The sequence below is a fragment of the Pseudorca crassidens genome, chromosome 1 (genome assembly GCF_039906515.1).
Source record: "Pseudorca crassidens isolate mPseCra1 chromosome 1, mPseCra1.hap1, whole genome shotgun sequence".
NCBI classification, from domain to species: Eukaryota; Metazoa; Chordata; class Mammalia; order Artiodactyla; family Delphinidae; genus Pseudorca; species Pseudorca crassidens.
Genome location: NC_090296.1, coordinates 53,612,964 through 53,639,967, shown reverse-complemented (window position 1 = coordinate 53,639,967; position 27,004 = coordinate 53,612,964). Strand labels below are relative to the sequence as shown.

At 34.0% G+C, this 27,004-nt stretch overlaps 1 protein-coding gene across 2 annotated transcripts in view; it reads right to left on the bottom strand.

Annotated features, from left to right (window-relative positions):
* Window positions 1-27,004, bottom strand: part of MDGA2 (MAM domain containing glycosylphosphatidylinositol anchor 2) — an 829,686-nt gene that overhangs the window by 77,793 nt on the left and 724,889 nt on the right. For both annotated transcript variants that reach the window (XM_067736879.1, XM_067736889.1), the window contains one exon: window positions 16,416-16,564. In XM_067736879.1, coding sequence (XP_067592980.1) covers window positions 16,416-16,564 — 149 coding nt within the window. The remainder of the gene's footprint in view (window positions 1-16,415; window positions 16,565-27,004) is intronic.

Genomic DNA, 27,004 nt, shown 5'->3' with positions numbered 1-27,004 from the left:
TGGATGATCTCTCCAATGGTGAAAGTGGGGTGTTAAAGTCCCCTACTATGATTGTGTTATTGTTGATTTTCTGTTTTATGGCTGTTAGCATTTGCCTTATGTATTGAGTCCACTATTTCTTGTAATAGAACAACTCTATTTTTCCAATAGACATTTGAATATATAATGCCTGCAAAACTAAATATAAAAAATATACAGTTTACATATGCATTTATTTTCCTCTGATATACATATCTGTTGCTTTTATCCCTATGCTCAATAATTTTCTGGCTCATATTTCTTTTTTTTTAATTAATTAATTAATTAATTAATTATTTTTGGCTGAGTTGGGTCTTTGTTGTGTGTGGGCTTTCTCTAGTTGCAGCAAGCAGGGGCTACTCTTCGTTTTTGTGTACGGGCTTCTAACTGAGGTGGCTCTTCTTGTTGCAGAGCACGGGCTCTAGGTGTGCAGGCTTCAGTAGGTGTGGCACACAGGCTCAGCAATTGTGGCTCGCAGGCTCTAGAGTGCAGGCTCAGTAGTTGTGGTGCATGGGTTTAGTTGCTCCACTGAATGTGGGATCTTCCCAGACCAGGGACTGAACCTGTGTCCCCTGCATTGGAAGATGGATTCTTAACCACTGCACCACCAGGGAAGCCCCTGGCTCATATTTCTTGACTTCATTCATGTTTCTACTCAACATCCACTCCTAAGAAAGGTGTCCCTGACCACACTATTTCATATAGCATCAATTTCATTCTTTACTCCATGATCTTGCTACATTTTATCCCCAAAACATAGTTTTACTATCCAAAATCATAATAGCTGTTTATTTGCAGACAGGATTTCTTCATAAATCAAAAGGAAAGTTTCATAAGGAAAGGAGTTTTTCCTGAGTATATTGTTAGGGATGTTTCTGTCTTCTCATTAGCTCAGAGTGGGAGGCACATCTCTGTCCTCAGCTGTGGTCCCAATTGAAAGGCAACAGGAAGAGCTTCAGACAACATCCTTGATATAATGTCCTACAAACAACCCCCACACATATCATCATACCACTGTTAGCAATAAAACCAGATACTAATAAAGCCACACATATCATCTAACCATTTATTGGTGATAAAACCAAAATGATCCTTGATTTCTATTCCTGGTGCTTATTATAAAATATAAGGTAAAAATTCAGAGTACATAAACCTCATCCAGAATTTCATAAACTAAAGATTACCAAAATATATTCCATTTGCCATGGATAGAGCTGTCTTGGAGGGGGTAATAGCTAAGATTCTAGTTCTTGATTTCTTGGTATCATGTGTGCTGCCTTCGGCAGCTCTTTCCTTCTCAATTTTACCTTTTGTCACCTGTCTCTTAGCATCTTGATACTCTAACCCTGGATCTTTTTTTTTTTTGGTGGCGGAGCTATTTAGGCTCATTTTATACCAATTAAATAACTGTGATTTTTGGAATACCAAATACAAACTAATTATTTAAAGAAGTAAGGAAATACAGTTATGATTAAAGCATTAGGAGTCTCAACCCTTTTGAAAGTAGGACTTCTTGTCCCCACAGTAATGCCTCTTATAACCTCATTATGTTCCTCTTAGTTGTCAATTTGTTCCTATGCAGGTGATCTGTCTTGCAAATTGTCAACGGGTTTTTACACACTGACCAGTCAAAATATGTTCTCTAAATATATAGATTTAAACTGTATTACAACTCAGATTCTCTTATTCCTGAACATAATTAAGGATTATGAATGTAGTCACTGAATTTTTGGGTCATTTACTTTATTTCATTTAGTTTTTAAGAATAACTAAAATGGCAACTGAATGCAGGAGAAGTTTATTATTTTTTTATTTTATTTAATGTACTTGATTATTCAAAATTTTATTCCTTCTTTCCCCCAGACTGAACTATAAGTCCACTTCTTATGAACATGGTTTGATAACTGTCTCAAAATGATGAACATGTGGAAAAAGTAGATAAGCCTCTGTTACTTCTCAAGTTTTCATGAGATTCTCTGAGCACAGAATGAATTTTAAAGATACCAGTTTTCCTTTATCTCTACTTTATGTGCTGCATAGCATTAATCATTTCTGATAATATTCTATTCATTTATTTTATTATTATTTTATCTTATTTTATTTTTATTTTTTGGTCTACTCTCTACCAGAATACAAGGTCCATGAGATCATGGCCTCTTTCTGTCTCGTTTACTTCATATTCCATGTACATATAACAGTATGTAACATTTAATTACAAAATAAGAATTAACATTAAGGCTTTGATGAATTACTTAAAGGAGCATGTGTCAGATTTTAGTGTTCTTTTACATAGATCGTATGTATGCAAGGGCATTTATTTCATTCTTTATTTATTGACTCAGGCACTCAAACCACACAAGCCCCTTTGAGTTCTTTACACTTTCATTGAAATAAATGGCACAACTTCATAAATAAATATTTACTTTTTTTTTTAGTATTTTTATAAGTAAACTTAAGAAGTAGATCTTTCTGAGGTTATATTTTCAGTATAAAATCAAATGGCATTATTAATATATTCAATCAAATACTGCTGGCCAGAAAGGCAGATCTGGGTGGTAATTTGAGCTCTTCATAAATGTTTGGTTCTTTTATTCCTTGCAGTACATAAGGATAACACTTGTTTGCCCTGTTTAACCTGAGATCATGTCATAGGGCTTACTTTGTACAAGGAAATATGAACAGAAGTGACATGTGCTCCTTCCAGGAGGAGGATTTTAAAAGCTGGTGCATGTTTCAACATGGTCCCTTCCAAAAGACAATTGATATTGTAACGATTGTTTTGTATCAATATACAGTAGTACTTAACCTAGTACACCAATATTTGTGGGACACTCGGACACTTAAGGAGAGGATAATACAAAAAATATAGAGGAGACAGTGTAAAGGAAAAAAAATTATATGTTAAGTGAAACTATTCTTACCAAAGATTCTTTTAGAGTTTGTTACATTTAGGACCTTTTATTGCAGCACCTTATAAAAAAATATATGTTCGAATTAGATTCTTAAGAAAAGAAGCTGCTAATTAAATATAAGAAGACTTCCTATGAATTTTTTATTGTGTCATTTTCTTAAGACATGGATCTTTGAGAATAAATTTCAGCTTAGTGTCTTAAGAACATTAAAAACTGTTGCATAGATATATTGATACATTAAAGGTACTTTACATTATAACATGAAGCTTCCTTCACATTTTATGTTTTAAAATTTCATCATTTTAGAAATACAGATAAATGGAACAGGATAGAAAGCCCAGAGATAAACCCACGCACATATGGTCACCTTATGTTTGATAAAGAAGGCAAGAATATACAGTGGAGAAAAGACAGCCTCTTCAATAAGTCGTGCTGGAAAAACTGGACAGGTACATGTAAAAGTATGAGATTACAACATTCCCTAACACCATACACAAAAATAAGCTCAAAATGGATTAAAGACCTAAATGTAAGGCCAGAAACTATCAAACTCTTAGAGGAAAACATAGGCAGAACACTCTATGACATAAATCACAGCAAGATCCTTTTTGACCCACCTCCTAGAGAAATGGAAATAAAAACAAAAATAAACAAATGGGACCTAATGAAACTTAAAAGCTTTTGCACAGCAAAGGAAACCATAAACAAGACCAAAAGACAACCCTCAGAATAGGAGAAAATATTTGCAAATGAAGCAACTGACAAAGGATTAATCTCCAAAATTTACAAGCAGCTCATGCAGCTCAATAACAAAAAAACAAACAACCCAATCCAAAAATGGGCAGAAGACCTAAATAGACATTTCTCCAAAGAAGACATACAGATTGCCAACAAACACATGAAAGAATGCTCAACATCATTAATCATTAGAGAAATGCAAGTCAAAACTACAATGAGATATCATCTCACACCAGTCAGAATGGCCATCATCAAAAAATCTAGAAACAATAAATGCTGGAGAGGGTGTGGAGAAAAGGGAACCCTCCTGCACTGTTGGTGGGAATGTAAATTGATACAGCCACTATGGAGAACAGTATGGAAGTTCCTTAAAAAACTAAAAATAAAACTACGGTATGACCCAGCAATCCCACTACTGGGCATATACCCTGAGAAAACCATAATTCAAAGAGTCATGTACCAAAATGTTCATTTCAGCTCTATTTACAATAGTCAGGACATGGAAGCAACCTAAGTGTCCATCAGCAGATGAATGGGTAAAGAAGATGTGACACATATATACAATGGAATATTACTCAGCCATAAAAAGAAACGAAATTGAGTTATTTGTAGTGAGGTAGATGGACCTAGAGTCTGTCATACAGAGTGAAGTAAGTCAGAAAGAGAAAAACAAATACTGTATGCTAACACATATATATGGAATCTAAGGAAAAAAAAAAAGGTCATGAAGAACCTAGGGGTAAGACGGGAATAAAGACACAGACCTACTAGAGAATGGACTTTAGGATATGGGGAGGGGGAAGGGTAAGCTGTGAGAAAGTGAGAGAGTGGCATGGACATATATACACTCCCAAACGTAAAATACATAGCTAGTGGGAAGCAGCCGCATAGCACAGGGAGATCAGCTCAGTGCTTTGTGACCACCTAGAGGGGTGGGATAGGGAGGGTGGGAGGGAGGGAGACGCAAGAGGGAAGAGATATGGGAACATATGTATATGTATAACTGATTCACTTTGTTATAAAGCAGAAACTAACACAATGTTGTAAAGCAATTATACTCCAATAAAGATGTTTTAAAAAAAAAGGCTGTAACAAGCAATGAACTAAAAAAAAAAAAAATTTCATCATTTTATATTTCTTTGAAAACATTCCATTATATATGTGCCTAATATTCATTTCAGTAACAATTCATTTTTCTCTCAATATAAACAATAACATTCAAGAATATTTTATTAACATAAAAATGAGAAAACCAATATTAACATTTTCGACATAACATCTTGTAAAGCCAACAAGCACTTAAGCAGTGAACAGTTTCTTCATCTCTGCTTTCTTGCTCCCTTTATTCCCCAACCTACACTTATCATCAAATCCTTCTGATTTTGCCACATAAATTTCTCTCCAATTACCAGTGTAGCAGCACTGATTCAGGTCATTATATTTCACTTGAAATAAAACAACAGCTTTTACTCTATGCTGTCCCTTATATTGTACCACGATAGTGATTATTTGACTCCTCTGTTTTGTCTCTTTATGTGTCTTCCCACTTCTCTCAAGGTAAAGTCCAATTTCTTTGGACTAGTTCACATGGCCCTTCATGATCTCAGTCCCTCGCATCTCCACTTTGATCTCTTCCTTCTCTCCTGAACTATGATTCAGGAGAGGTCCAGATATACTGCATTATTTTCAGTTCTCCAAATGTTATCAAGCTGGCTTTGTATCCAGGCACTTGTTAATTTCATCCAAGTCCCTTGATCTGGGTAACTTCTCTTCACCCCTCTGGTATCAGTTTGCTAGTACTTCTTCCATCAGCATTCCTCACTTCCCAAAGTCATCTTAGGTTCCCCTCCAATGTTTTTCCATAATACCTTATATCCACACTTATTATAATACTTATCAAACTATATTGTAGTTTGATATCTGCTTGGTTGCCTATCTCCTTGTTTGTTTTAAACTCTCTGAAGACAAGAACTATCCTCTCACCCTCCCATCCTCACTCCTTTGGCAACTCAAATGCCTGACAGAGCCTTTCATCTTTAATCTGAACTTTGTACATATTTTGTTGATTGCATGAAATAATTCTTCTTTCTTATTAATGACTTATTTATAAATTGACATGAAATATAGAATACAGATTTAAGTATTATTTTAAAATAAAGCCTAATCCCATTTTGTCTCATCTCATTTATTTAAGGCAAAGCAAATCCCTATTCTTGTGTTGGCATTTTTAATTTATAAACTTATTTTATTTGTCTGGAGAGGGAGCAGCAAGAGGTGAGTAGACATTACAGCCCTTCAGGATAGAGCCTTGTGCCGCCTATCCAATCTCATCTCCAAAATAACCCCACCTCTCTTTATATATTCTAATAATTCATAGAATTACATCTAGTTTTATAGCAGTAAAGTATAAAAGTTAAGAAAGGAGCTTTTAGAATTAAACAAAAAAGGTTAATAAGCTAGCTCCCCAGTGACCTCTCTCTGTAGAGCATGGTTATACAGCTTAAATTCTGTAAGATTATTTCTGCATCTAAACAACAGTGATAATACCAATTTTACAGAATTTTTGTTATTTAATATTATACTTGAATATTTTCCTAATTTAATTTTTTTGAAACCAATTATTTTATTTTTTCATTTATCATTAAATTTTTTTAAAGATATTAATATCATATCATAATTGAACAATTTATAAAATTTATAAAATTAAATTTTAAAGTTAAAAGTTTATAGAGATCTAAAATTTTAATTTTAATTTATAAAATTAAAAGTTGAGGAAAAGATATCCAGAAACAGAAAAGCCTTGTATAAAATATATACATGCATTGTTGGTGGAAAAGCAGATATATTCCCAAATATAGAAGAGATTAAAGGAATAAAAATATAATATTCAAATATGTTGACATAAGTTTATAAATATACAAGTGTATAATTTAATTAAATTATGAATGGCAACTGAAGTTAATACAAAAAGAGACAGAAAATTTCAACAGAAAATTACTACAAGAGAAATTAGGAAAAAAGGTAGAGTCTATCAGAAGAAGGAGGAGGAGGAGGAGGGGGAGAAAGAGGAAACAGAAGAAAAATATAAAGGCACATGGCTCAGATGGTATTCAGCTGAATTACACTTGCCAGACTCTAAGCAGGATGACTGAGTTCAAATCCAGCTTAGTCTTTCATTTAATTCTATGATCTTGGATGAGTTACTTAACCCCATGGTTTCTTTAGCCTTAAGATAGAAATAACAATAGTATCTACCTCACTGTGTTGTTTTAAGAGTTAAACATGATGATATATGTTAAGCACCTAGAATAGGGTAAGACTTTATGGTATTGAGATATATATATATACACACACACACACACATCAAGGACAGGTCAGCTATTAAAAATAGCTAACGCCTATGATATTCAAACTATTACCTTCAAATTTCTACTCAACTTCTTGCTTCCATCTTTTCAGAAATGGTTTCTTTAATTTGAAGTACACTAAAGCAACTTAAGCACTTTGTGATATTTCGCATTTCTTGTTTGAACTTTTTAAAACAGAATAGAAACTTGGAAAAGTCAGCAATCTATAATCAAGCTATCATACAGCACTAGTTATTGTATGTAACTTTATTAACATTTTATTGAAATCTGTTATGTTCAACATTTATTATTCAAAGGTATATATTGTTCCAGCTATTTTAGTTAAAATATTTTAACTGCTGAAAAATAGTCAGGTTTTTGGTATAGAAATAGTGTAAAAATAAGTATGACTCCATATTTTAAAACAACTTAAGAAACTTAAAGAAATACAACTGAAAATGATAAAGCTAAACAAATAGTAATTTATATTTAGAAATGAAAAGAAGTAATAGGAAATAGTTATCAATTCAAGACAACTCTGACATTCAGTCTTGAAATCTGAGGGAATGTTCACTGAGGAGTTGTGCTTTAAGGTAGTCATGCTCCTTTGAAAAGCATTGAATTAGCCACCAGAATTACCAAATGCAAGTTTTAGTTTACACATATCACAATTAAGTAACTTTTAATATCTCATTAATAGGTTTCTTATTAAAAAAAAAGCCCTTAGAAATATATACAAATGTAAGCCTAAGGAGCTGTGTATATCTTGCCCAGAAGAACTAAAGAAAATATTTGCAGTTGGGTTATTTCTCAGTCCATGGTATAAATCCTGAAACTCAACAGTGGACTGAGAACAATATTTTAATAATCACTCGTTTTGGAAATGCATCAATCCAGGCATAACTAGAGGATGCACCTCCAGTTGGAACTTAATGGTTACCTATTATAACACATAAATTTCAAATCCATTCATTCCACAAATGGTATTGAGCACCATATGCCAAGCTCTGTTCTTAAATCAGTATTTATAATACTGTTTTTCATATTGAGATCATATAGGAATGTTAGTACAAGGAAAAGCCAAAAGATGAAAATGGAATCTGATCTTAGTCTCTTTATTATAGTCTGAAAATATAAAACAGTGGTTCTCAAAGTGTGGCCCCAAACCAACACCACACAGGAAGTTGTTAAAAATACAAATTCTTGGGCCACACCCCAGACCCACTATACCAGACTCTGGGGGTCGGTCACAGCAACTGTTTTAACAAGCCCTATGGATGATTCTGATGCTCACTCAAATTTGAGAACCACTGATAGAAGACAAAGAAAACTGTGTTGTTTATTAATTGATACAGTACATAAATAGATTATAAATCCATATACAAATTTGTACTCAAACAAGCAACTTGCATGGTGTTAAAGCCTAAAAAAAGAAAATGACTGTTAATCCCAACTCCATTTTTCATTTCAAGCTTTGATCATTTTTTTCCTGAAAAGTAGCTGAAAGAGTGACTATTTTCGGGCTTCCCTGATGATGCAGTGGTTAAGAGTCCGCCTGCCGATGCAGGGGACATGGGTTCGTGCCCCAGTTTGGGAAGATCCCACATGCCGCGGAGCGGCTGGGCCCATGAGCCATGGCCGCTGAGCCTGCGCGTCCGGAGCCTGTGCTCCACAACGGGAGAGGCCACAACAGTGAGAGGCCAGCATACCGCAAAAAAAAACCCCAAAACAAAAAATTTGGGGGACTTCCCTGGTGGTGCAGTGGTTAAGAATCTGCCTGCCAACACAGGGGACACGGGTTCGAGCCCTGGTCTGGGAAGATCCCACATTCCATGGAGCAACTAAGCCTGTGCGCCACAACTACTGAGCCTGCGCTCTAGAGCCCGCGAGCCACAGCTACTGAAGCCTGCGCGCGTAAGGCCTGTGCTCCACATCACGAGAAGCCACTGCAATGAGAAGCCCGTGCACCGCAACGAAGAGTAGACCCCGCTCGCCGCAACTAGAGAAAGCCCACAGCAACGAAGACCCAACGCAGCCAAAAAACAAACAAACAAAATAAGTGACTGTTTGCCATTGAACTCTACACTCCCAGTCATTTAAGACACTGAATATATATATTGGTCTGTTGGGTAGTTTCTTTGACTGGATAAAGTCTTGGAATCCATAATAACCATGTATTTATAGGTTTATAGGTTGTAAAAGAAACAATTTAGACATTTAAAAATTGTTCTTTCATCCAAGGAAATATATCAGTCAGTCTTCTCTTCTTTATAAAATATTGATTCAAGTGGACAGCCAGGATAGGCTTAGGTAAATTTAATTAAATTTGTAATCAGTTGACCTTGGAATAATATTAAACCTATATACAATCTTTTTTTTCTTCCTATTTCCCTCTTAAAAAAGCAACACTGATTTGTCAGTATCTGGTATTTTAAAAATTTAGGGCTTTTTAATCTTTAAAAATTTTGTTTACAAGTACAAAAACCACCACACACACACACACACACACACACACACACTCACATATTCTTCCCTTAGTTTCCATGACATTGGCAGATTTTTCTACCTCTCCTTTCTTTTTCACTGGACCTTCTATCATTACTGTCTTCATACAGTACATTTACATCTACATTTCTGCTAGCTTTGGTTCTCATGTCTAATCCTTCTGACCTATGAATTTACACATTCAAGGGGAAGTGTTCACTCAAATTCTAGTAACATGTTTCTAACTATGGTAACTTTTGCTTGATGTTCCTCTATCAACTCAAATTTAACAAGACCAATTTGAAGACATGAGTATATTTGCAAACTTTGATTCAATATCTTATTTCTGGCAATAATTTAATACTTTTTCACTCCAAAAGTCTCTTTGAGGTTGCTCATTTTCCACTACATTCAGGGTCAATAAAAAGGAAAATTCTAATTAATTTTCCTTAGCAGTATTGCTACACAAAATGAAATCTGTACAAAAGGCCACAGACTCAGAAAAACTCCTCAGAAAGTACTTGGAATTTTCCAAGACAAAATACCCTTATTTCACAAAGCCTTCTATATCAAAGGTCTGTAGGTCATCCAGGTTTTTAAATTTACTGTGCTTATTCCTCCTAGCAGATACATTGTGATGTTAGTATTTATAGGAATAAAGGGAATATGTGCAGTGCCCTTCACTTGGAATATTGAGACAATGTCATTTTTTACCAACTGGCTTATGGCTTATTTCTTTTTTTTTTTTTTTTTGCAATACGCGGGCCTCTCACTGTTGTGGCCTCTCCTGTTGCGGAGCACAGGCTCCGGACGCGCAGGCTCAGCGGCCATGGCTCACGGGCCCAGCCGCTCCGCGGCATGTGGGATCTTCCCGAACCGGGACACGAACCCGTGTCCCCTGCATCGGCAGGCGGACTCTCAACCACTGTGCCACCAGGGAAGCCCCTGGCTTATTTCTTTTCTGGAGCCAAAAAGACCATTTACAAAATGGCTTCTCCACATTTCTCTATATCCCTTACTCTCTTCTTCATCTATATATTTGATAATTTCTTGAGCATTCACTAAAGAAATTGAAGTAAATAGCAAAGAACATAAGGTCACTATACTCTTAAAAACTGTTTCTCAAAATTAAATCAATATTCAAGTTCTGGCCATTTCAAAATTTTCTTAATTCATTTTTTCTTTCTCTCCCCCTTCACTACTCTAATTTAAATATTAAAACTTACTTCAAACATGCCTAACTGTGGCCTTGCCTCTATTGTAATATCATTCAATGTACTATGTATGATATCAGATTAATCTATCTATAGAAGATGTCATTTTACTCATGACTTAAGACTATAAAATGAATTCAGATGATCTGTCAATTCGCCACAGATTTCCCTGGACTTGGCATTAAATGCTCTTTGTCAAATGGTTCCACCAAACACCTCTCTCAATAAAATGTGTCCAATGGCCTTCAGTCAATTACGTACATTATTCTAATGTACATAATTCTAATATTATTGTTATATTCTAATATTATTATATTATCTAATAATATAATTATTATTCATAATAATAGAATATTCTATTCTATTCACTTCTATCTTATTCTACCATTTTCCTTCAGCATCTCTAGACTGTGCCCTAGAAACTAATACTTCATACAAGATGCTAAAGCATAAAAAGCCATCTCTTCAAATTTTTCTGCTTCTTCGATCAATGCATTAAATTAGGTATTAGCTGTATTAATAACCATAGTTACAATGCATATGGTCATCTATGTATACAATAAATTTATAAAATTTTAATTACTATGATCTATTAAAACATTAGCCCTTTAATAAACAATCATAAGCAATGAATTATTTAATAAAATAAAAAGTATGCTTTAAATGGAAGGAGAAATAAACTCTAGCTCAATCATTATAGTAGCACGTATGAAGACCAAAATAAAATTTATAATAAATTCATCCAGTAATCAATTTTACCAAAAAGTATATTTGTGATTAGTGATTTCTTAGTCATTATTAACAATAACTATTTATGAAGATAAACCTATAGAAACTAACAAGTCTCTACTTTGCTTGCTGATCATGTCACTTAACCACTATGTCACAGTACTAACTGCTCCCATTCATGTTACTATGGAATTTTGGACATGCTCCTATTATAGCACTTTTGTTAACAGGACATCGAAGACAATTCTTTTTTAAAATCCTGGTATTCACTAGATGATTAATTTACTAAAAGTTTTGTTGACTGACTGGGTAAGCATGTGGGTATGATAATTCTAAGCATTTTAATATATCAAGATTTAAGAAGACAGGAACACGGTGAATTAAAATATTTTATTCAATAAAATATCCCACTTTCCAAAGATGACAGTCAAAAAGTCACATTCATTGTGCATGTCTTAGGCGGAGTATAAAAAGGAAACTGTATAAAAGTCTAAAATCCTTTATTATCAGAACCTATAGTGTGTATGTTAAATGGAGTCAAATGATGTTTGTGTTGTTTGGTATCTTCAGATAATTTAGAAATAGTTTTGCTTGTTTCTTAATTCCTTAAATACTAAGGAAAGCAGACATTCAAATCACCTTTTTCTCTTTCCTGTTAAGCAACAAATGAAGCAAACAATTGGGAGGCTAGTAGCTGTCTAAGGAGATTAAACAATTGCTTAGCTGAGCCTAAAAAGTACAACTTAAGGACATTAAGATTTTGAGAAAACTTTTTTTCCACACTAATTTTTTAACTTCACATGAAATATTTAAGTTTTTTAAAGCATTGATTCCAGAATTCCAGTGTTTTTATAGATCGACTGCAGCAACTTTTAAGAAAAGTGTATAAGCCAATACTCAAATTCTGAGACAATTTTCCTCATTATATTTAAATAAAGACCCTACAGTTTAACCAAAAGGGTCAGCTAATTTTACCAGAAAGGTGGGGGAATGCTGGGTTCAGTTTACCAACCCCATCCAGCCAGGGATTTAATAATATACTAGTGATTTTATAATCTTACTTAATTTACGAGTAAGTAATAAAGTTTCTAACAGTTTGTGGATTAAAAACAAAGTCTGAGCTTCCCTGGTGGCGCAGTGATTGAGAGTCCGCCTGCCGATGCAGGGGACACGGGTTCGTGCCCCGGTCCGGGAAGATCCCACATGCCGCGGAGTGGCTGGGCCTGTGAGCCATGGCCGCTGAGCCTGCGCGTCCGGTGCCTGTGCTCCGCAACGGGAGAGGCCACAACAGTGAGAGGCCACAACAGTGAGAGGCCCGCGTATCGCAAAAAAACCCCACAAAACACCCCCCCCAAAAAAACACAAAGTGGGACGCTTTACAACTGAATTTGCCATGAGTCTTAAAGGATCAAATTTGCTTCTCAGACTTCATCGAATCAGAAGTGTGTTGTACACTTTAGGTCATGTTTGATATTAAAAGTGGAAGTACTTTTCATTAGATAATCTAGATAATTTATGGATAGAAGAAATTAGATATATAGGCTCAAAATAAAAATACAGGGTAAAATAACGATTTTAAAATCATAGAATATGTAACATAAATGATCATCAGATCAGAATTCAATAGTGATTATTTTAAATGCTGGTGTCTGATTGTGTGTTAAAACAATGTTGATAACCAAATGTACATACCTGAGGAAGAAGTAATCTAAATTTTCTAAGATAATATAACCTTATTTTACTTAATGACTTTGTGTCCTATTATTAAACAGGGGATATTCTTAAAGAATTATATCAATTTCATTGTATCTAAAATGCATCTGCCCTATCATCCTCAGTTTTGGTATGCAAGGGGATCTGCAAAAGAAATGATGTCTATTGAGGCCCTTTTGCATATTAAGATGTTTCATGTAAGGGTTAAGTGTAGAGAATATGGGAGTGGGGAAAAGAGTAGTGTTTATACGTGGTCTTTCTGTTCCTACACCATATCTACGAACATTTCCTTTCCATTCATATTGGCAGAACAGCAGAAGGCCATTACTCTTTATTGAGACACCCACAAAAGATATATTAAAGTTTCTCTTCCATGGCAAGATGTAGTATCTTAGTAAAATTATCAATAAATAGAGTATTACAAAAAAAGCACTCCAGGAAAAAATAATACTTGTTTCTAAATATAAAAGAAAATTCTAGTAAAATAAATAATGCTAAGGCAAGTAAAGAATTAGCTTCAGAAATTGTGTAAGAGAAAGGACTGTTTTCTGGACCATGGTTTATAACACTAGAAATATGTTTTCCTCTAGTGCATAGCATGAATCTCAGAAACTTGGGAAGAATAGTGTTAGCAGCAGACATTGATCTGATCAGGAAGGCTTTAAAATAAGACTCAAAGTGGAAGAGAAAAATGTGAATCAGTAAAATGGATATTATGGAGGACAGCAGGTTTGAAATAAAAATAAGACATAGTGAAAAAAAGTCTAGAAATTATTTTGTGAAAATCATGGCTTGGAATAATACTTAGGCCCAGGTTATACAGTGTACTAAATAAAACTGAAATAAAAATGGTAGATATGTTAAGCTCTTAAGATGCACTTAAAAAAACTGTTACACAACCCAGGCAGATGAGTGCAAGAATTGCCACAAATGTTTGTGCAGAGAGTGCCTTGCACAAGGGAACCTGGGCTGTGGGATAAATGGGGGATGTATTCCACTCCACACTTTGATTGCCTGACAGTTATCATTATCTTCAACTTCCCAAGTAGGAGCCTAGGTTTGGTATGTTCAGAAACCTGTTCAAGGTTATATAGCTAAAAATGATAAGGCTAGATTGGCTAGAATCAGAAGCCAGATGTGTCAGGAATTCATAATTTTCGCAAAACACAGTAAGGGGAAATTTATACACATATATGCATGCATATATAATGTATTGTAAAGTAGCAGAGTAGGGGGAAATTACCTAACTAATTTGTTCACAAGGATGAACACAGACCGGGAAATGTGTGTCACTGCATATCAGGGAGTTATATACTAGTTTTATGATCAGGAAACATAAAGACAGGAATTTAGTGGAGATGTTCATATCAGGAAAGGAAAATCTAAGAAGAGAAACTGTCATTGGAAAATAGCATAGCAATCCTAGCCAAAAAAATTATAGAAGGTAGTGTATTAATAACTAGTACAAGATATGGATGAGAAAGAAGGGCTTTAATTAGGTGGATCCCTCTTAGGAGGAAGTCTAATTCTCCTAAAATCGCTCCAGTTGAGAGGGAGGACAGAGATAGTAATCATTCTGTTAAACTTGACTCATGGAGAAGGTGACTTGCATACATAATGGAGACTTTGTGAACAAAGGTTTAGAAGACTGTTAGCATAAAAGAAAGGAATGATGAGTAGGGTTGGGTAAATTAATTCCGCAGATTAAAACAGGCAGCCCTTCAGCATACAGGAAGCAAAGGGCAGTTACCCAGACACTCCAAAAAAATATAGCTGAGGAAGAAGGTGAGAAACTAAAGATGAAATTCTGACTCTATTGTTGCAAAAAAACCTATAACCAGAAAAAAGGAAAAAACACCTTAATAAAATGACTCAATTTTACAAATAGCAATTTGGTATTAGGTTCTTAGTTTTTTGAAAACATAGGGTAATAAAAGATGAATGTGAATGACCAAATCATGTGGTAAGGACTTGGAAATGAATGTGAGGTGTCTAAAGTCAAGAATGTGCTAAGATGCTCCAAATATAAAAGATCTAAAAATATTAGCTGTGTTGAGAAAAGAAAAAGAAAGGGATAAGCCCATAAACCGAGGGAGACTGCTGCTCTTTCTTTTTTCTATCTTCTCTATCAAGAAAAATTATCATTAAATTAGAATGAGGACAACAAACAATTCTGATATGGATTTGGGATTTACTCAGATTTACTTAGGGACCAAAGTAAATGAGAGTAATAGAGAAAGTTTCCAAATGATCCACTCCTGTCTACCATGTCTGTGAACTGTGAATACTTAGACAAGAAGGATAAGAATGTTCAACTTACAATGTATCTTAATTTTAACGATGTACATAGTCTTTTATTATAACTTTGTTAACAAGATTTAAAAAAACATTGGTTTTATGATAGTAACACTGAGTGGATTGCTGATGGTCGACCAATCTTTCTCCAGGCAAATTCTGTCCTTTCTACTATCCAAACTCAAAATGCTATTGTGTGATTTAGTTAAGGAAGTGGAAAACACATTTTACAAATCTATGATAATACAAAGATGTGAAAGAGAGCTAATAGCTTATGTGGTAATCAAATAAATCTTCAAAAACATTTTGTTATGCTGAAATAGTCACTCCAGATAACCTACTATGTAATAGGAAATAATGTAAAGACCTATATTTAAATTTCAAAAATATCATTTATACCAACGAAGGATAACTGAGTTTAACAGTGGTTCATTTGAAAAAGCTATGATATTTTTACACAATCTATAATCTTCAGTTACCTTAGGAAAACATATTTCATTGTTTCTTCTCATTTTACCAAAACGTTTCTATTCTACAGACACATTAAATTAGCTTTTAAAAATCCTATATATAGTTTGAACCTCTTAGAATAAAAATATGTAGAATTTCTAGCTTAGGAAACAAGACAAAGAATTATGCAGTACAGGTAAGTGTGAGAACATCTTAGTTTCTTTCACAGAAATTATACCACGTAATTTCTATAGCACATGTAATGATGAAGGATTTCAGAAAGCTCACTTTAATATGTCTCCTGTCATAGTGAAAAATGCATAAATTAATTTCAAAGATTTGGAAATAAATAAATAATTTGGAACAGTTCTGGGTAAGGTAATATTATCTTTGATATAGAAAAATATATTCTGGAATTCATGCAAATTGATTAAAACTTTATAGCAACACATCATAGTAACAAGGTCTTCACAGAGGATCACACACACACAAAAGAAGACAATTAAATTCCTCACCTGCCTAATACCCAACCGGTATGCAACGATCCGATCTACTGCATCAGGATTCATTTGAGTCCACTGTAGACTATAGGAGTAAACACGGTGTCTGTTCTGCCACACAGGATTGTAGGTATCGTAATAGAATTCTGGAGCATAGGCCTTTCCTAAAAACAGAAAAAGTCCTTAAATTTAAATGACATGTTACAGTTAAACATACTTACTTATTCTTTATGCCCTTTTATTACTTTCTACTTCGTGTTCCATAAGTAATTCTTGTATTTAAAAAGTCATGTGATTAAAATCTAATCAATTTCTGGAGAATTTGAGAAGAGATGTAAGAAGATTTCCTGGTTGGTTGTATAAGCAGTGTAAGAGGAAGAGAAGAATCAAGGATGACTGCAAGTTTTTTGATCTAAGCAACCAGAAGAATGAAGTTTCCATCAACTGATATGTAAAGTTATGGGAGGATCAAATTTGGGGGGAGAAGATCAGGAAATTATTTTTGAACAATTTGAATGATCTAAATGGAGCCATTAAGTGGGATACACTTGACTAGAATTCAGGAGAGGCCAGGGCTGGAGACATAATCTTGCTAACCACAGGCATATAGATAAGAGTTTAAATTTAAGCCATGAGACTGATGAGATCACCAAGGGAGTGTGTGTAGATAAAGGCTAAGGTCTGACCACTGGGGCAATCCAAGGTTAAGAGATATGGGAGGAGATAACAAACCCCACAAAGGCCTGAGACAGAACAACCAGTGAACAGGAAGAAAATTTAAAATGTGGCATCCTAGAAATCAAAAGAAGTACATCAGTGAGATAGGGGTATGGGATTAAGAGACACAAACTACTATATAAAATAAGCAACAAGGATATACTGTACAGCACAGGGAAATATACCATCATTTTATACTAACTTTAAATGGAATATAATCTATAAAAATATTGAATCATTATGCTGTACACCTGAGGCTAATATAGTATTGTAAATCAACTATACTTCCAGAAAAAATAAATAAATAATAAAAAAGAAGTATGTCAGCAAGTAAATGATCAACTCTGTCAAAAAAAAAATCAGTGAAGATGACAATTTGTGTTTATATTATCCATGTCTTTGGTCACTAAACTGAAATTAACCAAACAAAAACTTAACAACACAAGAACTTTGGTCAATAACGAAAAAGGCTTTTATTTAGATTTTAAGGATATGTGAGGTATACATAGTATATGTAACATACAAAAACCATCTCAGTTTTTGTCTTTTAATTGCCAAATAGAAAAATTCACAGACCATGGGAATTATACGTCCAACTTTTAAAATAATTAATTAATTAATTTATTTATTTTTGGCTGCATTGGGTCTTCATGGTTGTGTGCGGGCTTTCTCTAGTTGAGGTGAGCAGGGGCTACTATTCATGGTGGTGTGGGGGCTTCTCATTGTGGTGGCCTCACTTGTTGCCGATCATAGGCTCTAGATGTGCAGGCTTCAGTAGCTGTGGTGCGTTGGCTCAGCAGTTGTGGCGCACGAGCTTAGTTGCTCCCAAGCATGTGGGATCTTCCTGGACCAGGAAATTGATCCTGTGTCCCCTGCACTGGCAGGCAGATTCTTAACCACTGTGCCACCAGGAAAGTATCCCAACTTTTTGATATTCTGAAATATAGATTTTTTTCACACTATCTACTTTTTACCAATAATACATTTATTTATTAAATCAGTATTTAGTTAGAGCCTATTGAATGCCAAGTAGTGTTCTAGGCAATGAACAAGGAGGTATGGCCTCTGTCTTCCTGGAAATTGCTTACATTTTCTCCAACTTTTCAAATAGCTTTGCAATTTTTACTGGATTATGATTTAATAAGTTGTACATTATTCAACAGATTTTTTTTTTTAAATTAGATTAAATATTAAATGTCCTCCTGGGGTTTTCCTCCTGGGTTCCTGTATGCAGGAATATATCTTACCTGGTTTTTTCTTTTTCTCCATCATTAGTCATCTATCATCTAGGGATTGCAGAAGAGTTGATTCATAAGAATTTATTACATATAAAGTATGAATGTTGAACACTAAGAATGAAAGTGATGGTCTCTATTACCCTGGTGAGGTTCACCAGGAAAAAAAGTCAGATGAACTGAATTTAATTTTTGACAAATTTACTAGTAAAATTAAATACATTGAATTACATATCTGAATTTTAGTAACATTTGGAAAAGTCTCCTATATCAACACTGTGTGCATTAAAAAATGTTCTATGAATATTCATTCAGTTTTATTGAAAATGGATTATCAACTCTATACAAACAATCTTGCATAGAAGGAGGTCTCTGGAAAAGAGTCATCACATTCATTTTATTTCTTCTATATGTTGTATGATATTTTTATTATTAGTAACTAAATGATAGCACAAATTCATGTTCACAACACTTAGCAAAATCTAGATGAGAGGAACACAATATACTGAATGAATGAATAAATATCCAAAACATCACTGACAACCTGTATTTGAGACCAAATTTCCCAAACTGTTATTGAGGAGGTACATTTAGTAGTAGCCTAGATAAAGAGCCAGGGGTTTTGATTAAAAATAAGCATCCAAGGGGTTTCCCTGGTGGCGCAGTGGTTGAGAGTCCGCCTGCCGATGCAGGGGACGCGGGTTCGTGTCCCGGTTCGGGAAGATCCCACATGCCGCGGAGCGGCTGGGCCCATGAGCCATGGCCGCTGAGCCTGCGCGTCTGGAGCCTGTGCTCCGCAACGGGAGAGGCCACAACAGTGAGAGGCCCGCGTACCGCAAAAAAAAAAAAAAAAAAAAAAACATCCAAAACCTATAAATGAAGTAAAGAGCTTTTTAAGTGAGAAATGTCAACTTAGAGTGTTTTCATTAGACATTAGTGTCTAGATTGAATTGAGGAGATAAAGAGTCTCAATGGTTGGTTTTTCATTTTGCTTATTGTTTTTTTTTGAGGGGCACAGGGAGAAGAGGGGCTTGCTTTTGTTTTTTAGCCAAGAGGGAAATACAAGGGGTATTAGATTTAGTTCTAAGTATCACGTTTTTCATAAAATGAATGATACATTCAAAGAGAAATGAGAAGAGAATAAAGTCTATTTAGCATGGAAAAGGAAAAAAAAAATCTCTCAAAAACTGGCAAATGAAGTTTTCTGAGAGTTGAAACTCCATCACAGGCTAAATTTTAACAGATCTATGAAATAAGATGAATGCCAGTGAGTGGGTATTAAAGGATACATATTTTGACTTAGAAATGTTCTAGCAATCCTCTCTGAATACGGATGATTTTCCCTTCACTAGAGGTATTTAGTCAATACCTAACTGCCATTTAGCAGGGTCGATATGGGTGAGTGACTGTCCACAAAATGGCCATTAAGGTAAGGCACAGTCTCAAATCTCTAGGGTGCTATGAAACATTTGCCTACTGTTTCTTGTATTATTTCAATTGTTTTAAGCACATTTATTTATAAATTCCATTTAATGTTTCTATTATCTGTATTCTAATCCTGCTTTTTGTTGACTGCCAGAAGGGTAAACTAGCTGCATGTCATAAATGCAAATTGTCATAATACTAGAACTGATTGTTTATCTAAATAAATACTTTTCAGGTTATTGAAGCAGTTTGACATTGAAGTTAAAAAAAAATTCTCATGACATTGTGAAAACATGAATTTGTTTATCAAAATCTATTTTCAGGGTTGTGAAAAATTAAGCTACAATTTAACCCTCATTTGAATATTCTAAATAGATCCAATTTTACTATAAAATTCTATCTTTATTTTTAATTAGAGATTGTTACGAAGGCTTTTCAATGTATTTCTGAAAATACTTAAGTTTATTTGCATTGACATTCCGCATTACATATGAGTGACATATGTAATATTTTTTCATGAAATATTAGATTGGAAAAGGAAATAGAGATGACCAGTTCCAGTGTCTCATATGACAGATAAATTTTGGGACAGAATAGATATGGTGATGACATATGGATGTTGATATAGTTTTAATTTAGTTGAATAATTGTTACCACCTTAGAATTAAAGATGAGAAAAGCTTTTTTAGCTGGTGCATAAATAATATTGATTAGCAACAAATAATTACTGATAAGAAATGATTTTGTGTAGTTATAGTTAAATATAAATATGCTTGCTACGTCTCAGAGCATACTTTGTACTAAACCTCTTTTGGATAAACTTGATAAAGGAAAAATGCTTTCTGACTTTGTTTGAGAAATCTATCTTAAAAGTAAAAAAAAAGACCCCACAAATTTGTTCTCTGATTTCAGAGCCAATCATATTTAATATTTATACACTTGTTTTGTAAGAAGCACACAGTATACATAGTAATACAAAGGAAATGCCCTTATAATAATCTTAGGCTGTAACAACGAAACATGACATCTGCTGGTTCAACAGGGAAAGAATTCATAATTTTTCTTCTTTTTTATCCTTCAGGCATTTTTTTTGTCCTAGCAAGCACACCAAAAATTTTTTTCATTCTCTTTTATAGTCTACTTTTATTTTTATGCAACATTGTTCGAGTTTAAATCATTTAAAACTAACTGAGCTAGAACTATATTCATTATCTAAATTAGCAGATAATTTTTAGATATGTATGATTATCTACAGATTTTGGATTTTAAAATATTCTTAAAATATATATAGAGAAAAATTTAATTGTTCAAATTTTTAAAAATTTATATAAAAGTATATTTATTCTACTTTGCAAATAGCTTCTCAAAAGTGAGTAAATTGAGTTTTCAAAATATTATTTTTTGCATAAACCTCAAAGTAAAAGATATATTAAGAATATATGACATGTCACTTTCCCAGTCTAAAAATGTTAGATTAAAGTATAACAAAAATCTTTCTTACATGCATTCCTAAGCTTGCAAGCAGAAAAGGAATTGTTTCTTAGGGGTCAAAAAACAAAGAACTGAAAATCAGACACTGAACAGGAGCTTAGGGAGAAAAGGAGTGTTGCTGGTGTTTGTATCCTTGGGAGCTGGAATTTTAAGGCAATAGGAGATGAGGTTAATGGGCCAATTAAGATGAGATGTTAGAAATGAGGTACCACATAACAGCAAGATCAGTAAAAACAGCAATCTCAGTACTGTATAAATGAGTCAGTAAACTTTTCTCTATATTGTGTTTCGCTTGCCTGCATTCTAGTGACTCAGCTTGCCAGTGACTGAAAGTTCCTAAAACTCTAGTTTTATCCTCACACATTTTGACTCCTTAAACTGAAATGCTTTCTTGGTGTAATTTCTACCTGCTTATCAATTCTTACCTTTTGGTACCCAAATCACAACTATCCTTCCTTTAATTACTCTTTCTTCAATGATAGATATTTATACTACCATACTTAACATTTAATTAGGAAAACACATTGTAATACTACACCAATATATAAGTACTCCTGAAAATATTTTCTGTATGATCATTTTTATTTTTCTGATTAGAGGCCCTTTCCCAGATTTAGACATAATGTAATTGGGGCCAATGGAGTGGACTGAACAATGTAAAGCAACTACCACCTTGTTGTTTTAGAATAATATTGATGTTTCAATTTTCACACACATACATTTTTTAAAAAAAATCAGAATTGTGGTATAATAGATAATATCTCTAAATAAAGCTAGTTTTAATTTAATTATAGCCATTAAATAAATTTACTGCTACTGACCAAGAACAACCTTCCCTAGGCATGCCTATGTTTTTAATATTAATCCATCAATATGATATTTAGGGTGATTTTTGCAAAGAGAAAAAAAAATGGGATAATTACTGTAAAATTGATATAGCATTTACATGTTTTTATTTCTGATTGTAGTTTAAAAAATTATTTTGAGAGCTTTGATAATGATATGTTAACATAAATATTGATATGCCAGGGAAGAAAAAGTTAAGAAACTCTGTAATTTGCTCCCTTTCTCCTCAAGGATGCCTAAGGTAATTGTGACTCTACCAGACCACCTTCTAAACCAGGCTTCAGCAAACTTTTTGTGTAAAGGGTCAGATAGTAAGTATTCTAAGGCTTTAAATTGTGATCATAAGATATCTGTCACAACTATTCAACTATGATATTATAGATACTACTAATTCATGTAGTTCAAGATGATATAATTTGAGAGGTAATATAATACAAATTCAAAATTCTTCTACTTATCCAATGAGTTGACATGTTAATAATATTCCAAATTTTATGATTTTCAGAATTGGCCAGGTCTCTCCAATTGTACGTACTCACAGCTGAAAAACTATATCTTTTATAAGTATTCAAACAACCCAAGGAATTAAAAAAAGTGCCCCAAATGAAAAGACTTAGAAGTTCAATATTCTCACATGTAGTAGCTACCTGTTGACAAAGACTTTAATAACTTTTAAGAGAATTTAGTTTATCTCTCACAGACATTTGATTAAAACAACCAATTATAGTTTGCAGATGTATACAAGCAATACTTTAAAAAAATTCTCTAGAGCAAATTGAAATAGATTTACTATATCATTAGTGTATTCACCCCCCAAAATGGTCAACTACTATATCATAGCCTTTTGGTATTCAATGTGTTATTCTCTGATATATCAACATCACTAAACAAAAAAAAATTGTAAATAAAAATATTTAGAGATTTAATGAAGTATTTAAAACATCACAAATTTTAAAACCTTTAAAAGAAAATGTTCACTAAAATGAAGCACTCATTTCTCATACTTAAATTATTCTATATAAGACCCTGTTTAATGACAAATAAAAAATAGGATTCAGAATTATTCATAAAATCCTTATTATTACATCTTGCATCATTTTGATACAGTGGTGGCTGTTAATATGCTGTACTAACTCCATGCACTGCCCAAATTATAATATTTGCCCCCTTTCTATGGTTATGTTAAATTATCTTTTATTTAATAGATTATAAACACTTTGATGGGAGATACCTCATTTTTTATATACTGTCCCCTCAGTTGAGGATATGAAGAAAACCAATTGAACTCAAAAAATATCTCTACTAAAATTTTTCATGTAAATGGTCATTTGCATCTGTATTTTTTGGGGTGGAGTTCCTATTTATATTTTTAAAACTTCAATGAAGCACTATTTCAACACAATTGAGTCACCTCTGACCCCTTTTTGGCATCAGCCTAGAACAAAATATTTATGCAAAGTAGTTGCTGGCTTACGCACCAAATATATATGGTTGTCTTGGGTAATATAAAATAAATGCATGTACTTACCAGATAACATTTTAACTTAAATGAATAACCCTTTTACTCTAAAACCCTGAATGTACTTTGCCAAAAATGATGTTAAATATGAATAATATGAGGTTTTTTTTTTTTCCAAAATAGGCTTAGATTAGGATCTGGTCCCAAAAATTTAAAAGATGATTTGGATTTGATGAAACAATTAGCTTTCACATTAGGCTTGTAAATAGGAAACTGCTAAGGGTTTAGAGAAAGTTTAGAAATAAAAATTATAAATCCATTGATATTTTACTTGGAAATATCTAAGTAAGTGTTGTGTGTATTAAAAACCACATGTTCTAAAGAAAAATAATCTGGAGAGCTCCTCTGGGAATAAAGATGGTTGACTTGAGAGAAAGAAGAAAAGACAGCTCTTAAACTCTGTACTTCAATTATCCCCTTGTACAAAATAGAGTTGGCCCAAGGGCCTTTGCTCACTACTATTCTGTCAAGTATTTGAGACACCTACCAGAATTGTATGTCTAGGATTGCTGTTAAAAGTTATTCTACTATAATTTACCACTACAACCATGGACTCATGAAGCAAGAAAAATCTTGAGAGATGGAAACTGTATCTCAAATTTATATAGGAATTTACAGTTAAAAAGTACTTCCACAAATATTAACTTCTTTTAGTCTTCACAGAAGTTGGAAGGGCAAAAATGCAGAGGGATATTACTTGGCTTGAACTGCAAATCTGGAAAGTTAATGTGAATATCATAATTAATGAAATAATGCAGACTACTATCCTTGTCTGGTCTGCAGATCATCCCTCAAAAAGATCCAAATGAATATTTTGTGAGAAGGAAGAGAGGTTACACCATTTACCTAAATATGCAAAGGAAGTTGGCTTTCAGACTGAGAGCGTCTGACCATCCCTACCTTCCTCAATGTATTTTATTTCAGGAATGTTAGGATAAAATGAAATTATTAGAAATCTCTCTTTTCAGAAATATTGCAGCACATACTCCCAAGGCAGAAGAATACAAAACTATTTTGCTTCATTTTATATTTTAGAAAAACATTTCATTAATACATGGTACAGGTCAATTGTCAGTGGGTGAGGCAAGCACACACCAAACTTTCCTGTCATTGGTGAGGGAAGACAAGGTTGGAGTAGCTATCTGGAGTATCACATTTGGCTATGTCACAATCATGGCTCTAGGCTGATTTTGTGATGCTCTTTTGCTATCCTTTCAAGAGTTATGCCATTTCTTTCATATATCACAACTATGCTTGTTAATGAGCCAACTCTGTAATATGTATGTATGTGCTGGCATGGGAAGCACAAACAATTGAGGTTGCAGAAGAAATTCTATAGATCATTAAATTTCACAAAACAGAAGCAGATTCAGAAAAAGAAAATGATTAGATATACATGGTGTCCAGTTCCTGGGCTAAGCACAAATCTATTTTGTAGCAAGTGCACTGTTTTATAAAAATAGTGAGTACATCCTTGTTCTCTGACCATTTCCCCTCGCCTGTCCTATACATCCCATGCCTAAGAAATGCTGCTAGAAAATCAAATCACTGAAGTAACTAGCAACCATTTATTCATAAACTCAATTGCTAATTCTTATATGGCCCAGAAATGCTATATGCATTCCCCTCAAATATACATGGATACTTATGAGTCAAGATATGGAATAACCAAAATCTCTGCTTATTTACTAGGGCCCACAGTTTTATAAGACTTCAAAACTTTTCCTTTCCTTTTTCTAGGAATCCTCAAAAGACGTCTCACATATAATTCAAAAGCCAGTCATTTTAGGCTTTCCTGCCCTTTCTTTCTTATTCCAGCTTCCATCAAAGAGACAGTCAGAGAAATTCTCCCTTGAGGTTGTGTACAGTGTGGGGAAATTTTATGTAAATCTGAATTATGTAACAGAAACAGTATATGAAAAACATACCAGTGTTCAAATTTGAAATAGAATATGCCCAAACAAGGGAAAAACCCCACAGACAATGCAATATTAGAGTTTCAATTTATTTTTGTTCAATTTGGATTTTTCTTTTCATATAGCATGTATATGTCTATAGATATACAACTTCTCATAAAATTCTCATGAAATGCTTTCCTCTGGGGTCTTCCTCTTCGTAAGCCTGCTTGCAGTGTTTTACCTGTACACAGAAAATATTCTAATTGTGACATTAGGAGAAAGCTTAATCAAGGGAATAAAACAGTTCTTTCTGGCTTAAAGAAGAATTGATGCTTGATCTCTCCTAGACAAAAATAAGATTATTAAAGGCACTTATGTGGTTAATTTTTGTTATTTGCCCGGCACCATGCTAACCACTTGCATACATTGTATTTCTTAATATTCACAATCCCCTGCAGGATGAGAATATTCTTACCATTTTCCTTTTGTGAAAGATGAAAGTGAAGATTAGCGATCTTAAACAAATTGCCCTATAGTAAGCAACTGTGGAGTAACAAAGCTGCATTCTGAATCCACATCGGAAGCCCTTTTTATTCTAACACCCAACGTCTTTGGATAGGGTTGCTCTCTACCGCGCGTGACTGGCTAAAGGGGTGAAAAGGGCTGAAATCCAGGCTCTGTTTCTGTTGCAACCACTTGTGCCCTGGTATGGGAGTTACAACTGCTTGAAGAAAGGGGCACCTTTTTCCTGATTCGCACACAAAGACTGTACAGGCTGGTGGATTTCCTGATTAGATGCTACTCCCAGTAATCTAACAAGGATCCCTACTTCCCTACTCTGCCCATTGTGAGTATGGAAACTTAAACTACAATTTACCCTTGGGACTCAACCAGATTTGCCATATTATATCGTTATCTGAAAGTATTATCAAGTCAGGAATTTATAAAGATAAGGATTGACTAAATCTCTAGAATGAGAACTACATGTACTTGTTAAGCATTTAACTCAGAAATAATGAATATATAATAAGCTGCAAATAATTCAGTCTTTCCTAAAGCTTTACGTTCCCTAAAAACTGAAAAGTTCCAAAGTGTCTAAAAGCCTTGGGTTCCTTTGAAGGACCTCTGGTTGGGGGGTGTGCATGGAGGGGGAATGGCTGGATGAACTGACCCAGCAGCGCTCAGGCCGAGAGGACTGACTGTTCAATGGTGTACTTAGGAAGCACATTAACTTCCTGGCAAGCACCGCTGCCACACATGTGGGTGGTCCACTGCTGAATATGAATGCGTGGAATATCATTGAGGCAGGGAGTAAGAGGTGTTCAAGTGAGTTGGAGAGGAGCCCAGAAGGTATGCTGTTTATCTTCTAGGGACATTTATTTTCTCCAAAACATATAACTTGAATTAATAAAGTGGATTTAGATGTGAATAAAGGAAACCAGTCATTGAAACTGAATAACTGTGACTCTCTAA